We start from the raw sequence: 13,567 nt of genomic DNA on the forward strand, positions 1-13,567 counted from the left end.
GCACCAGAAGGTATACATTAAATGTGGCGCTTTGCCTGGACTGAGACCTGGAAGTGGGGATTGGAAGGACTGAGTTTGTGAGTTACTGTGAAGTGTGCATTTTTCTGCACACTTGCTGTTTCTCAGGGAAGAAATTACACAGAAGCAAATTCAAAATTCACATTATGCTCAAAATGTTCTCTAATATATAAATCACTTTGGGACAAATTCATATTTTAAATACAAACATTATAGCAGAACTAACTATACTTTTACTCCTTAATTGATTCTCAGTCCCATCCCTTTTAAAGTGTTCCAAACCTTCTTGCTTTACCTAGCCTCATATTTTACCATTTACCGTGAGCTTCTCTTCTCTCTTTCTGTTCATCTTTTAACATCATCTTCCATTCTTCTCTACTTTGCCCCAGTTTTCAATGAAGAGATGACTCTTGTTCTTGCCGAGGTCATTTCTTCTATATGTGTCCTTGTCTGCCTTCTATGTTCTAAAACGGTTGCTACCATAGTCAACCCCTTTCCTCTGTATCCTACAATCTTTCCCTTATCTATTGAATTCTTCCCTGCTTCCTACAAACATTCCTCAGTCTTCATCATTCCTAAAAACCTTCACCAGACCCTATCATCCTCTTACACTATCATTCTATATCATTCTTCCTTTTCATAGCCAAAACCCTTGATAAAGCTGTCTACATTTATTGTCTCTGCTTCCTCTCCTCTCACTGTTTTCTCAGCCAGTGGTAACCTGGTTTCTTACCTCATGACTTACCTGAAACTGCCTGCTCCAAAACTAGTAATGATCTCTTCAGTGCTAAATCTGATGGCTTTTTCTCTGTCTTAATTTTTCTTCACCTCTCTATAGCATTTAACATTATTGACCACTGTCTCTTCTGAGTTACTCTCTCTTCTCTGGTTTTTTAAATCCTGCTTACTCTAGGTTCTCTTCTTTCCATGACTCTTCTTTTCTCAATCTCCTTTACTGGATAATCATCCATGTCATAGCACCTAAGTTTGGATGTACCTCAAGTCCTCAGTCCCTCTTCTTTTCTGTCTTTCTTCTTTCTTGGTGATCTCATCAGCTCCCATTGGTTTAATTGTTGTCTATATATAGATAGCTCCAGATCTAGATATCATTTCTGGTCCCTTCCCTGAGCTCTGGTTCTTCATCTCCTACTTTTAAAACTGGATGCCACAAAGGCATCTCACATTCAGCATGTCAAAATAGAACTCTGTCTTTCCTCAAAACTCATCCCTCTTCCAAACATCCCTAATTCTGTCAAGGACACCACTGTCTTTACAGTCACCCAGGTCCACAACCTCAGAATCATCTTTGATATTTTATTCTCCCTTAGTCCACATGTGCAATTAATTGTCAGATTTTGTCACTTCTACCCTACAACGTCTCTCACCTATGTCCCCTTAAGTGGCCCTCACTTTTTGCCAGGTTTATTGCAATATTTTCTTAATAACTTGGTCCTCTGACTTGAGTCTCTCCCCACTCCCATCCTCTGCACAGTTGCCAGAGTTATTCCTGACAGAGGAACTCTTCCACTTGTTAAATTCTGGTGATTCCCTGTTGTCTTTAGCATTAAATTTAAACTCTTATTTGACTCCTAAATTCATTCACAACTAGCAAGCATCTATTAAGTGCCTACTATCTGCTGGGAAATGTGCCAGAACACAAAGACAAAGAGGAGACAGACCTTTCCCAAGAAGAGCTCACCTTCTTTTGGGGAAGACAACATATACGTATATAAATATGTACACAATGTATGCAAAATTAATCAAAGGTGATGTGCAGGGTGAGGAAACTAATAATGAGGGAGGGGGAGGTTTCATGTAAAAAAAGGGTATTTGATCCAGTTTTTGAAGGAAACATTGCCTGGTAGATAGTAAGATTGACAATGAAATATAAGTGATTCTCTATGTGTAGCAAGGTCCTGTTGTTCTAATGTTGATTTTTAATTCCCTATCAGATCATATCTAACACCTGTACGGGACGAGGAAGCAGAGTCCCAGCGGAAAGCACGTTCCAGACAAGCTCGGCAGACCCGAAGATCTACCCAGGTGAATCAAGTCAAACCAACAAGCAAGGGCATAGTTCTTGTCTCTGTCTCCCCACTTACATAACTTTGTCTCTCCTTCCATGGTGATTAGTTTGTATTATATCTAAGTGAAGCAGCAAATTGTGCAGTAGGTCCTTGATAGAACCTCCGTCCTCTCCAGAAGCTGTTGCTTTCCAGTGTGGTTTTGGGATTTCACCATTGACATGATCACTGGAACTCAGTTATGCAACCATGTCGGCTATGTTCAAGGCACTGACCTGTGTTGTAGAACTAAAACGACAAAAATGAAAATTGTTCCCTTTCCAGAAGGTGTTACAAGATGTCCCCAGATAAGTAAATCTAAGCAAATGTAAGAAGAAAGAACACTGAGAGCTGGGTCAGGAAGTCAGGAAAAGCTTCCCAAAGGAGGGAGCACTTGAAGGAAATCTTAAAGGAAACTAGAGATTCTGAGACACAGACATGAGGAGAAAGTGTTTTGCAGGTGTGGGGGACAACCTGTGCCAAAGGCATGTTGCAATATTGAGTCCTTGAAATGACTAACACATCATTTGGGCTAAAATGTAGGTTGTGTTAAAGGGAGTGATGTGCTGTAGAAGTGGAAGTCAGATTGTGTAGGGCTTTGAATGCCAGACTTAGGGCTTTTTATTTTGTCCTAGAAGCAACAGGCAACTCCCAGAAACTCTTCCTGTTTCTGTTAAGAGTGTTCCATCTTCTTAGTAACCCAAGTCGGGGTTGACTCTTCCTTCTTCTGTAGTTTCCATGTTAAGTTATTTACCAAATGTCCGTGATTCTAACTCTGCAATAACGTTTGCGCCCACCCTCTTCTCCTCAGTCACAGAGCCACCACTTGCCTTCAGAGCCAGTGGGTGTTTACAGACTCTTCACTGACCCTCACGTATTTTCACTTTCTTCTTTCTCCACTTCATCTTCCGTACAATCATCCTAAAGTTTGTCTACATAGCTCTCTTTCTATTGGTTGAAGGAAAAAATACAAGCTCTTCAGCCTAGCAATTAAAGCTTTTCATAACCCAGCTCCAGAACATTTACCTTTTCAGCCCATTTTATGCAGCTTCCTTTTACACATTTTATAGTCCAGTCAAACTGGACTTCTGGCTATTCTTAGAATCTAGTATTTCATCTTCTGCCTCCCTGCATTTGCTCAGTGGCACCCCGCCCCCATAGTTGGAATGTACCCCTTGCTCATTCTGCCTCTCAGAATTCTTGTCTTCCTTTGAATATCATTTCAAGTGTAGTCTCCTCCAAGAAACTTCCCTCAAAGGGGCAGCAAGGTGGTGCAGTGGATAGAGAACTGGACCAGAGACAGGAATACCTGACTTCAAATCTGGTCTCAAATGCTTAGTAACTGGGTGACCCTGGGCAAGTCACTTAACCTTTGTCTGCCTCAATTTCTTGTATTGTAAAATGGGGATAACAGCAGCACCTACCTTTAAGGGTTGTTGTGTGAATCAAATGAGGTGATACTTGTTAAATGCTTTGCAAACCTTGAGGCACTCTATAAATGCTAGCCATTCTTGTCCTTGTTATCCCCCTCTTCCTCCCAGTTGTTAGAGTTTTCTATCTCCTTCAGTTTATTTTGTGTGTTTTAACCTATGTACATGTTTTCCATTCTACTTGGAATGCAGCATGTGCCAATAAGAGTCTGCTTTGTGCCAGACACTGTTCTAAGTGCTGGGAATACAAAAGGAGGGAAAGGACAGTTCCTGCCCTGAAGGGGTTCACAGTCTAATGTGAAAGTCAAGCTCTAGACAGAATAAATAGAAAAAGACTAAGAGAAGGAAGGGACTAGAATTAGGGGAGTCGGGAAAACCTTCCTGTAGAAAATAGGATTTTAGTTGACTTGAAGTAAAGCCAGTAGGCAGAGATGAGAAGGGAGGGCATTCCAGGCTTGGAGGACAATCGGAGATAATGCCCAGAGCCTAGAGATGGAGTGCCTTGTGTGAGAAACAGCATGGGGCCAGTGTCACTGGATCAAAGAATATTGTATCTGGGAGTAAGGTGTAAGAAGGATAGAATGAGATTGCTTGTGCAGGTAGAGAGGTAAGGCATAAGACCACCTCTTCACATGTCAAAGGTGAAGGAGAAGATGGGGGCAGAAGGCATCTGAGTTGAGTGATAGGAGATGAGAAAGAGGGAAAGAGGGAGTTCAGGGCAAATGGCCTCTATTTTCTTCTGTAAAACATGAGGCAGATTTCTCAGTTGAGATGTTAGGGGCAGGGAGAGCCATGGGAAATTTGGGGAGGGATACAAATGTTTTGAAGAACCATTCTGGAGAGTGGGATGGTGAGTAATAAGGAAAGTAAAGTAGAATTCTGTAGTGGCAATGAGGGTTCAGTTGAAGTTGTGTGACATAAATTTGTAGTGGATAATAATTTGTGTGATTTTCTTTTCACCTACGTTTAACACAATGTGTATAGGCCGAAAGTGGTAGATAGTGGGAGGGTAGGCTTGGTAGGGCAAAATTAGCAGGATGATAAGGGAGCCAGAGACTCAAGAGGATAGTATTTAAGGTGAACTGGTTCATCAAGGGGTCAAGACAGAGAAAAGAGGAGAAAATGGTGACTGCAAGGGAGATGATCTGTGAAAGAACTGAGGGGTCAAGGGATCGGAGGTCATGGTATGGATGAAGAGTAGAGTTTTGTAAGGGAAGGCAGAAGGAGAGATGGAAAGTCAATGGATTATGGTCAGATAAGGGGATATTGGAATTCTTGAACTTGGAAATGGTACATTTGTGGGTGATGACAAGATTGTGGCTTAAGGAAATAAGGAGGTTAAGGAACTGAATGGTTAAGGGTTTGAAGGAGAGTTAAATGTTGCACTTCCTCAGTATGAGAGCACGAAATCCATAGAGACCAGATCGCCTGAGGAGAGGAAGAGCTCTAGGAACTTGGGGAATCAGAGAAGGGTTGGAGGAGGAGGAGGTGGTACCTGAAGTGATACTTGAAGGATTCGAGGATCCCAGGAGGTGAAGGGGAGGGGAAAGTATAGCTGAGCAAGGGAACCTTCTTGTTCCAAGGCGTGCAGGCAGGAGATGGAATGCCGATCCAGAGAAGAGTCTGGCAGGACACGAATGCCTGACATCAGGTAGGAAGATTAAAGCGAGGTTGTAGGAGGCTTTCAGTGCAAAGCTGAGGAGCTGAGATTTTATCCCTGAATCAGTAGGGAGCTGCTGAAGACACCCAGGTCCCTTCAGTCCTTCACAGCCCTCCTCCCTTCCCCGTAATCACTCATCCTGGTTTCTTCCTTCTCTTTTATAGCCAAACGCCTAGAAAAAGCTATTTATGCCCATTGCCTGTAGTGCCACCCCTCACTCCCTTTTCAGTCCTCTACATTTTAGCTTTTCGACTAATCACTCAGCTGAAACTGACCTTTTCAAAATTGCTGGTGATCTCTTAATTGCCAAATATTATAGTCTCTTTTCAGTCCTTAGCCTTCTTGATCTTTTTGCAGCATTTATCGCTGTTGACTACTTTCTCTTCCTAGAGACTTTCTTGGAGTTTTAAAGACTTCTACTTCCTGACTGGAAGTATTTCCAAAGGGTGTGTCCTGGGCCCTCTTGTCTCTCCTCAAGAGACTTACTTGGAGACCTCATCAGAGCCTAATACTTAATGATCACCTTTAAGAAGATGATGCCCAGGTCTTTGTATTCAACGTACTCTCTTCCTTGAGCTTTGACTCCTCTCAAACTCAACACATCCAGAACAAAACTTCTTTTGTTTCCAAAAACCACTCCTCTTCCAAATTTACCTTTTTCTATCAAATGCGCCACAATTCTACCAGTCTCTCAAGTTCAGAACCTTGGGTTATGCTTACTTCTCACTCTCTTACTCCACATTTCAGGTGCCAGAAATTTGCTATTTCTACTGCTACAACATTCCTCAAATCTTTTCTCCTCTCTCTACTCCTATAACTACCACTTTGGTTCAGTCCTCTTGCCTAGACTATTGCTTTGGCTTCCTGATTGATCTTCCTGCCTCAAGTCAATCCTCACTCCAATGTGTCCTCCACAGAGCTGCCAAGATGATAATCCTAAAACATAAGTCTGATTGTGTTGTCCCTTCTCGATAAATCCCAGTGGCTCCCAGTTACTTCTGGGTGAAAATATACTCTTCTCTTTAGCTTTTAAAACTCTCCACAGCCTGATAGCCAACCTCTCTTTCTAGCCTTATGTTATAGGATGCCCTAAAAGTCTTGGTGCAGTTTTAATCACTTTAACAATTTAAAACTACACTAAGGTTTTTGGAATACCACCTATATTATTACTTCTCTTCTCATATGTTACAATCCAACCACACTGGCCTCTGTTTGTTCTTCATACATGAAGCTTTATCTCCCATCTTTATGCCTTTTTCATGGCTATCCACCATGCCTGGCATGCACTATCTCTTCAACTTTGCATTTGAAAGAAGAGAATTCCTATCTTTCTTCCAGACACAGCTAAAGCACCATTATCTATGATGTCTTTCCTGATCCTCCTGTCTTTTAGTGTTCTCCCTCTTAAAATACCTTGTATTTATTTGTATTTATTCTCCTTATGTTTATTCTGTTTGCAGTTATATGTGTTTGTTGTTTACCAGCCAGAATGTAAATACCATGCAGGTAGATATTGTTTCATTTTGTTTTATTTGTTTCCCCAATACCTAGTAAAGTGTCTCATACATGGTAGGCATTTAACAAATAACTATTGATCGATTAACAAGGCTCAGGAGGACATTGGGTGCTGTAGAAAGCCTCCATTTGAAATCTCAGCCCTTTTTCTATTTTTACCTTGGGTCTGAATTTTTTCTTTCCCTAGACCTAACTTTCTCCCTGAGAGAAAAATGAGGCTCCTGCTTCTACATCACCTTGGCAACTACGGAATTTCCGTGTCTTTCTGAACTTTAGGATCTCTAGGGCTATTCTAATGATGGTTCTGAGACCAGCTAACCATGGACTAAGTACTGTTGTGACAGGAAGCTCCCTGTAGTAATGTATTTCCTGGGAATGAGAGTTGAAAGAGCCAAAGTATTGACTCAGAACTGTTTAGGACACAGACCTGAATGCTTTGCAAACAGGGCTTTTTGCTCCTGCCTCAAGGCCATGTGTCTGGTCAGCCCTTCTCAGCTTATTTGTCTTCATTTCAGAAGCCATTTGCCATTCCTCAGGAGCCTGAGGTTATTAATTCTAGTTGAGTTTTACTTTTTAGCAGCCAAAAGTCACCCATCTTTGTGGGAGGGACTTATTTGTGGACTAGAGCTTGAGATAATAGACTGCATGCTAGATTTCAAGGATCTGAATTTTGTTTCTACCCTTTCTTTCCAGCAATTAAGCGAGGAAAGCTTTGGTTTAAAGTCTGACTTTAATCTCCCTGACTCTAAGGTCTCCCTCTCTCCTCTCAGGGTGTCACTCTAACTGATCTTCAGGAAGCAGAGAGAACCTTCAGCCGATCCCGGGCAGAAAGGCAGTCTCAGGAACAGCCAAGTGAAAAAACTGAAAGTGGCCTGGAGGGACTTGAGGGCAGCAGTGAAAAACAGGAGCCACTCACAGCACTGACGAAAGAGACTGGGGAGAGCCGGCCACGTGGGAGTAGGACCTGGGAGGAGGAGGTGAGCTGATCTGGGGATCTGGGCTCTCCCCCACTGCCTGGTGTGAATTCTCACCTGGAAGGCAGACAGAGTAGGTGGACAAATAATATTTCTTTGGATAAACCTGTGTAGCTGCAAGATTTAGCAAGATAAACGTCTATCAGTTATAAACAAATTTCTTCTCTTTGGGGTTATTTGTACTTTTTGCACAAATGTCCAGTCCTTTGAATAAGAGATGCCCCACACAGGTAAACAAAATTAGCAAACCAGGAGTTTAAAGGGCAGCCTTTGCTCTTGTGAACACAAAAAGGCACTCACTACTGAGACATTCTTCATGGGTTACTGCTTTTCTCCTGAAGTGAAATGGATAGATTAGGATTGGAAATAACTTTTCTACTTCTTTCTCCAGCCCTGAATGATTGGGCCTGGTTAATTATTTGTAGAACTTTGTTAAAAAGCATTCTTCCTTTGTGAAATGTTTCCCATATGATAGCAGGTAACTTCTTTTCCTCTCTTTCTAGCTGCAGTCTCTTGTTGCAAAGATTTTACTAAATTAAGAGCTATATTCTTTGCCTTATTCATTAGGCAAACAAAATGGGAAAGAAAAAAGAGAGTTGGGAAAAGATTATAAAAACTTAGCTCTTGCAAATTGGTAGAATACTCAAAAGTAGCTTCTGAGCTCTATAATTTAAGTTCTCAAGCATTTGACTTCACATACTTATTGACCTTTTTTATTTTCCTAAGTATTAATTAGCTCTCCTAATTTCCTAGACTCCAAAGTACCATCTTCCTTATCATTTTCCTTCTTTTACCAAAGGAACGTTTTATAATAGGGCAGATACAATTTAATTGTCCCTTACTCTGCTCAGGAAAAATATTCTTGTACTGCTTTCAGTATGGGGCTGATATAAACCATGTGAATGCTGAAATTATACTTTTTTAGGGTAGTTAACAGTGTAACAGTGTGAATTGCAGTCTGCATAATCTGTCTTTGGTAGAGGGAACCTCTCATTTTCACTAAGAGCCTGAGAGAAATTCATTTCTGAAAAATCTACAGTGAAAAAATTTACTCTTGTATGTTGGGAATTGGCTTCTAATATCCAACCCTGTGGGTTATTTGTAGCCTTCTTATGGACGACTGAGGTGCCTAAGCCAGCAAGATAAACCCACAACACCAGTTTCTCCTTCTGGGTCAAGCCCCTCCATTTCCATTGGATCCCATCTCCTCCGGGCAAGTAGGTCCTCAGGTCTGGACTCTGAGAGTTCAGAAACTGCCACAAGCACCGCAAAGGACATGGAAAAAAATGGTATGTAGTCCTTTAGAAACTAAAGTGAGCCTTCTTCAGGAACTGTGGGCCCATATACTAAAGGCCCATGCTACCTTTTGTTTTTGGTGGTCAGAGAATGAAGATCCAGACTTGGATGACCAGTCCTCTAATAAGACATCCATCCGGGAGAGGCGCCGGCCCAAGGAAAGGCGGAGAGGGACAGGCATCAACTTCTGGACAAACGATGTAAGTGCATGTGTTTCTTTGGGAACCTTATGTCACTGTTTTTCTGGGTGTTGTCTACAGAATAAATGGCATCTACAACAGAGCTGGTGGTTGTGTTCTGTGATTAGCATCAGCTTGGTGCCACACATCCAGCTGGCACTTAGAAAATATTCATGAAGAAGAGGAGAATATCATGCCTCTGAGGCTATGAAACGACTGATGATTGTGCTGGGAATGTAGGGGTTAGTGCCATAGAGTTGTCAGACTCACCCGATAGTAGCTGTCCACAGCCCTCTTCCCCTTTGGACATTTAAAATGACAGTAGGAACTGGGCTGAGGAGGTCTACCAGCTATGAACAAATTTCTTCTCTTTGGGGTTTGTTATTCAGACTTCTTGTACAAATGTCCAGTCCTCCAAATGAGAGATTCCTTCACAGTTTAATAAAATTAGCAAACCCAGGAGTTTATGTTGTTCTTTAAGGTTTTCAGAGCATTTTCCTCACAACAACCCAACAAAATAATAACAGCCAGCCTTTATATATCACTTTGGGGTCTATAAAGTGCTTCCTTCACAATAGCACCAAAAGGGAGGGTAGTGTAAATGTAACTCCTGTTTTTAGATAAAGAAGCCCAGACTCAGAAGAGTTTAAGTGACTTGTCCAGTCCATACAGTTAATAAATATTGGAACTGGGGCCTGAACCCGGATCTTCTAACTCTGAGACCAGTGCTCTTCCCGCTGGACCAGGCAGCTAAGTGGCCCAGTGCACAGATCTTTGGACACGGAGTCAGGAAGACCTGTGTTTAAATATGACCTCAGACACTTGCTAGCTACATGACTCCAGGCAAAGCACTTACCCGCCTTTTGCCTCAGTTTCCTCAACTGTAAAAGGTGGATAACCATAGGTAATAATAACGTTGTAAGGTTATCATGAATGTCATATGAGATGCTGTTTCTAAAGTGCTCACCACAGTGCCTGATACACATATAAATGCTTGTTCCCTTCCCCCTCCCTTAGACTGCACATACTCAGGAAACCACATTTACCGTATGTAGACAGACCTTTGTACTAAACATTGTAAGGAAACACAAGGCCATAAGGAGCTTTCGATGGGGAAAAGGAAGGGACCCCATAAGCATGAATTTACATGGACACAGACAACTCAAATATTCATAGAATCACGATTGTTAAAGCTGGAAGAGAGCCTGGAGGTCATCTGGTCCAGTCCCTTCAGTTCACAGACTCGGGCCTCGGAGAAGGGAAGTGCTTGCCTCTGACATCCCACAGATTGTGTGGAGCTGGAAGGCAAACTCAGGCTGCCTTTATGCTTCAAAGCCCTTTATGCTCTGCTGTTACTATGATGTACAGGTAATGAAAAACAAAAGCATGGATGATTGCAAAGTCATTTGGAAAATAGATAAATGCTCCAGTAAAAGGGACCATGTCTAAACACTTTCCTGTCTTGGCCCTGTGGCATAGCTGAGGAATCAACATGGACAGTGATTCCTGATTGTTATGGACAACTTAAAAATGTTGACCCATTCATAGATGAGATGATGAGGGCAGTAAAATACTCATCTATTATGAGCTATTCTCTTGGTAGAGATCTTCATTTGCTTTGGAACTGCAGTGTAAGGGAAAGAGAATTGGAGTGGAGAGTCAGAAGACCTGGGCTCTGGAGGTTGCTACCTCTGTAGCTATGAAAATCATTGAGCTTTTGAGCCTTGGTTTCCTCATTCATAAGCTGAGGATAATCTTATTTGCTCTACCTAATTTGCAAGGTGATTGTGAGAAAACCCTTTATAAATGATAATGCTCATGTAGTTCTTATTTTATTCCAAAGATGATATAAAGTGAAAATAGGAAGAGGGAAGTTGCTTTTCTTTGTCAGCAGATGATTTTTTGATTGATAAGACCTCTCTTTTACACAAAATTCATTTAAAATATTCATCTGCAGTTAATATTCCTCAGCTTTCAACCTGTGATGCCTATTGAAAGAGAGCAGTAGCATCAAAGCATCACTTGGCAGTCACCTTTTGATGCCCATCAAGCAACTTCCTCCCTGAAACACTGGGATGTATAAGTGATGGGAGGTGACTTTGTGGCTGCGAAGAGTGGTGACAGTGACTGGCTTCTCTCTCCTCTCTTCCTTTCCAGGGAGACGAAGCTGACGTCACTGAAGACATGAAACAGGCTTGGGTAAGTGACAGGCCAGTCCCTCTGAGGTCGGCCTTGCTCACATACATGAAATTTGATTGGAGGGAGCAACAGATCCCAGTTAGCTTAGCTGATTGATGAAAATGTCTAGGTCCAAATTAGCTATACATGGGGGTTTGGGAACAGCCATTCTGTTATTATTTATTAGTTATCCTATGTTCTTAGGAAGATCTCCAAAGCTATGACCTTGAATTAGGTTTATATTCTTCAAGAACAGTCTGATAAGACCTGTCTTCTCTCTTTCTCAAAGAGATATTAGAAGATTATGGGAAATTCTTTGAATTCTTTGGAAGAAAAGTAATGTGGTCAGTTCCTGTTTATCTGTACTAATGGAGAGGAGGAAGAAGCATGGATAACATAAAGTATCATATAACGCCAGAGACATTCATAGTTGACTTTAGAATATACTCAAATACCCAAGAAACAAGCCCTTCTTACACTATAGTTAGAGACCTGGAGATCCCTAACTGGTTAAAGGATAGGGAAAAACCCCAGCTCACTCCACTAAAACCACAAAGGTTATAATTTTCTTGAGGATAATATAGAACTAAATGTATTGTTCTTACAGTCATTGTTTGGAAAAAGAATGATTTGTATGTTGACTAAAAGATTTAAAGACTGCCTCACAAGTTCTTGATAATGGAAAACAGTATATGATGGAGATTTGTTGCTATTCATCTTTGTAGTTTGTTTTCCCAACCAAATCATAGTCTCAGAAGTGTTTTAGAATGCCACACAGAAAATCAGCAACTGAGTCAACATGAGCCAATGAAAGAGCGAGTGGAGCAAATGTGTGCTATCACTTCTTCCTCTGTATTTGAGCTGAAACTCCCAAAAGTCATCTCCACAACCAAGGACTCGAGAGAGATGCTGTATTGACGGGGTAGAGGGCTGTGGAAGTGAGTTGTGTGAAGTTGCCAACAACTCTCTGGAGCTGTGGTGTGTTAATGAAAATCACTCTCGGATCATAGTAAGGGGCTTGGAGGCAAGGGAAGAGAATGTGGTTGTTTTTCTGGGAAGAGTTATGTCACCCTAACAGAGTAACAGAACTGAATGGCACCCGACTCTCTAGGGTGCTAAGTCCATGAAGAGAATTGAGAACGAATTCAGTTCAGTTCAGTGGTTGAAGGCTTTGGTGTCATGGAACAAATTTTTTTTCAGTGGCATTCAGATTTCTTTTAAACCTTTCTGTACTTCTTGGTGTTAGAAGTACCTCCAGATAGTATGTTATGTGTTCCAATGTATCCTAGCCTGGAGTTCCACATAAGCAGAATTGAGAAAAACTGGGTAAGGCAGTGCCTTGAGAAGTTTCACTTTAAGTCCACTTATTAAAAATTAAAGAGTAGATCTAACTGGTGAAGACAAGCTAGTGTCTTCATGGACTGGGGTGAAAGTTACTTGACAACCTGAAGAAGAATTGTCCAGTTCCTTGGAGCATCTGCCAAATATTTACCCCATAAACCTTTTGAGGGAAGTTCAGATTGATTAGAGTAGTCTCTCGGTTGTTAACCTTCAGCTGCCAGTATTATGATATGTGAGAATGAATATGGTCCAGGTCTCAGAGAATTAACCCCTGTGAATGATGCAGAAGGTAAAGCTGTTGTCATATCCACAGAGAGGAAAAAAGTACTTTAAAAAAAATTTTAGCCCCTCTGTTTGAGCCAGTGTGTTCTAGTGAAAATATTAATTATGGGTTCTCCTACTCCCACTTCCCCTCCCTTCCAATACAGACAGATGTGAGACCACTCAGTACTAGCCTGCATGCCTGGTCACAGCCCAATCTAAATTACCACAGTTCTGCTCCAAGACAAGTGGCCAGCAGCATCTTCAAATTTCTCCCTCTCCTTTACTGCATGTCCATCCATCCAAGTGGCAGCTGCCCAGCTCTGTTCTGTCAGGAAAAGAGAAACCTGGCAACCAGGCATACGGAACATAGGGCTTGGATGGAGATGTCCCTTTGGCCGATCAAAACGGGCGTTGTTCTTTCCTTTCTGATCTTTTTTTTAATTCAGTAAAACTGTAGCTGCTGCTGAGGTACATGCAATTCCCTTTCCCTGGTCTGCCTTATGCTGGGTATTGATATTACTTATTTTCATTAAAGTTGCTAGGTGGCAAAGTGGATAGAATGCTGGGACTGGAGTCATATAGTAGGTGTTTAGAAATCTTCCTCCCTCCCTCCCTCCCTCCTTTCCTCCCTCCTTTCCTCCCTCCCTCC

The 13,567-nt window shown here is 41.7% G+C and overlaps 1 protein-coding gene across 7 annotated transcripts in view; it reads left to right on the top strand.

The window, feature by feature from the left end:
- Positions 1 to 13,567, top strand: part of PPP1R12B (protein phosphatase 1 regulatory subunit 12B) — a 255,505-nt gene that overhangs the window by 145,987 nt on the left and 95,951 nt on the right. For all 7 annotated transcript variants that reach the window (XM_069074582.1, XM_069074578.1, XM_069074583.1 and 4 more), the window contains 5 exons: positions 1,971 to 2,061; positions 7,457 to 7,663; positions 8,766 to 8,949; positions 9,044 to 9,156; positions 11,293 to 11,334. In XM_069074582.1, the coding sequence (XP_068930683.1) occupies positions 1,971 to 2,061; positions 7,457 to 7,663; positions 8,766 to 8,949; positions 9,044 to 9,156; positions 11,293 to 11,334 (637 nt within the window). The remainder of the gene's footprint in view (positions 1 to 1,970; positions 2,062 to 7,456; positions 7,664 to 8,765; positions 8,950 to 9,043; positions 9,157 to 11,292; positions 11,335 to 13,567) is intronic.

The sequence above is a fragment of the Petaurus breviceps genome, unplaced genomic scaffold (assembly GCF_028583685.1).
Source record: "Petaurus breviceps papuanus isolate PSGF00001 unplaced genomic scaffold, PetGlider_PUasm1.0 90895, whole genome shotgun sequence".
In the NCBI taxonomy this organism is placed as follows: Eukaryota; Metazoa; Chordata; class Mammalia; order Diprotodontia; family Petauridae; genus Petaurus; species Petaurus breviceps.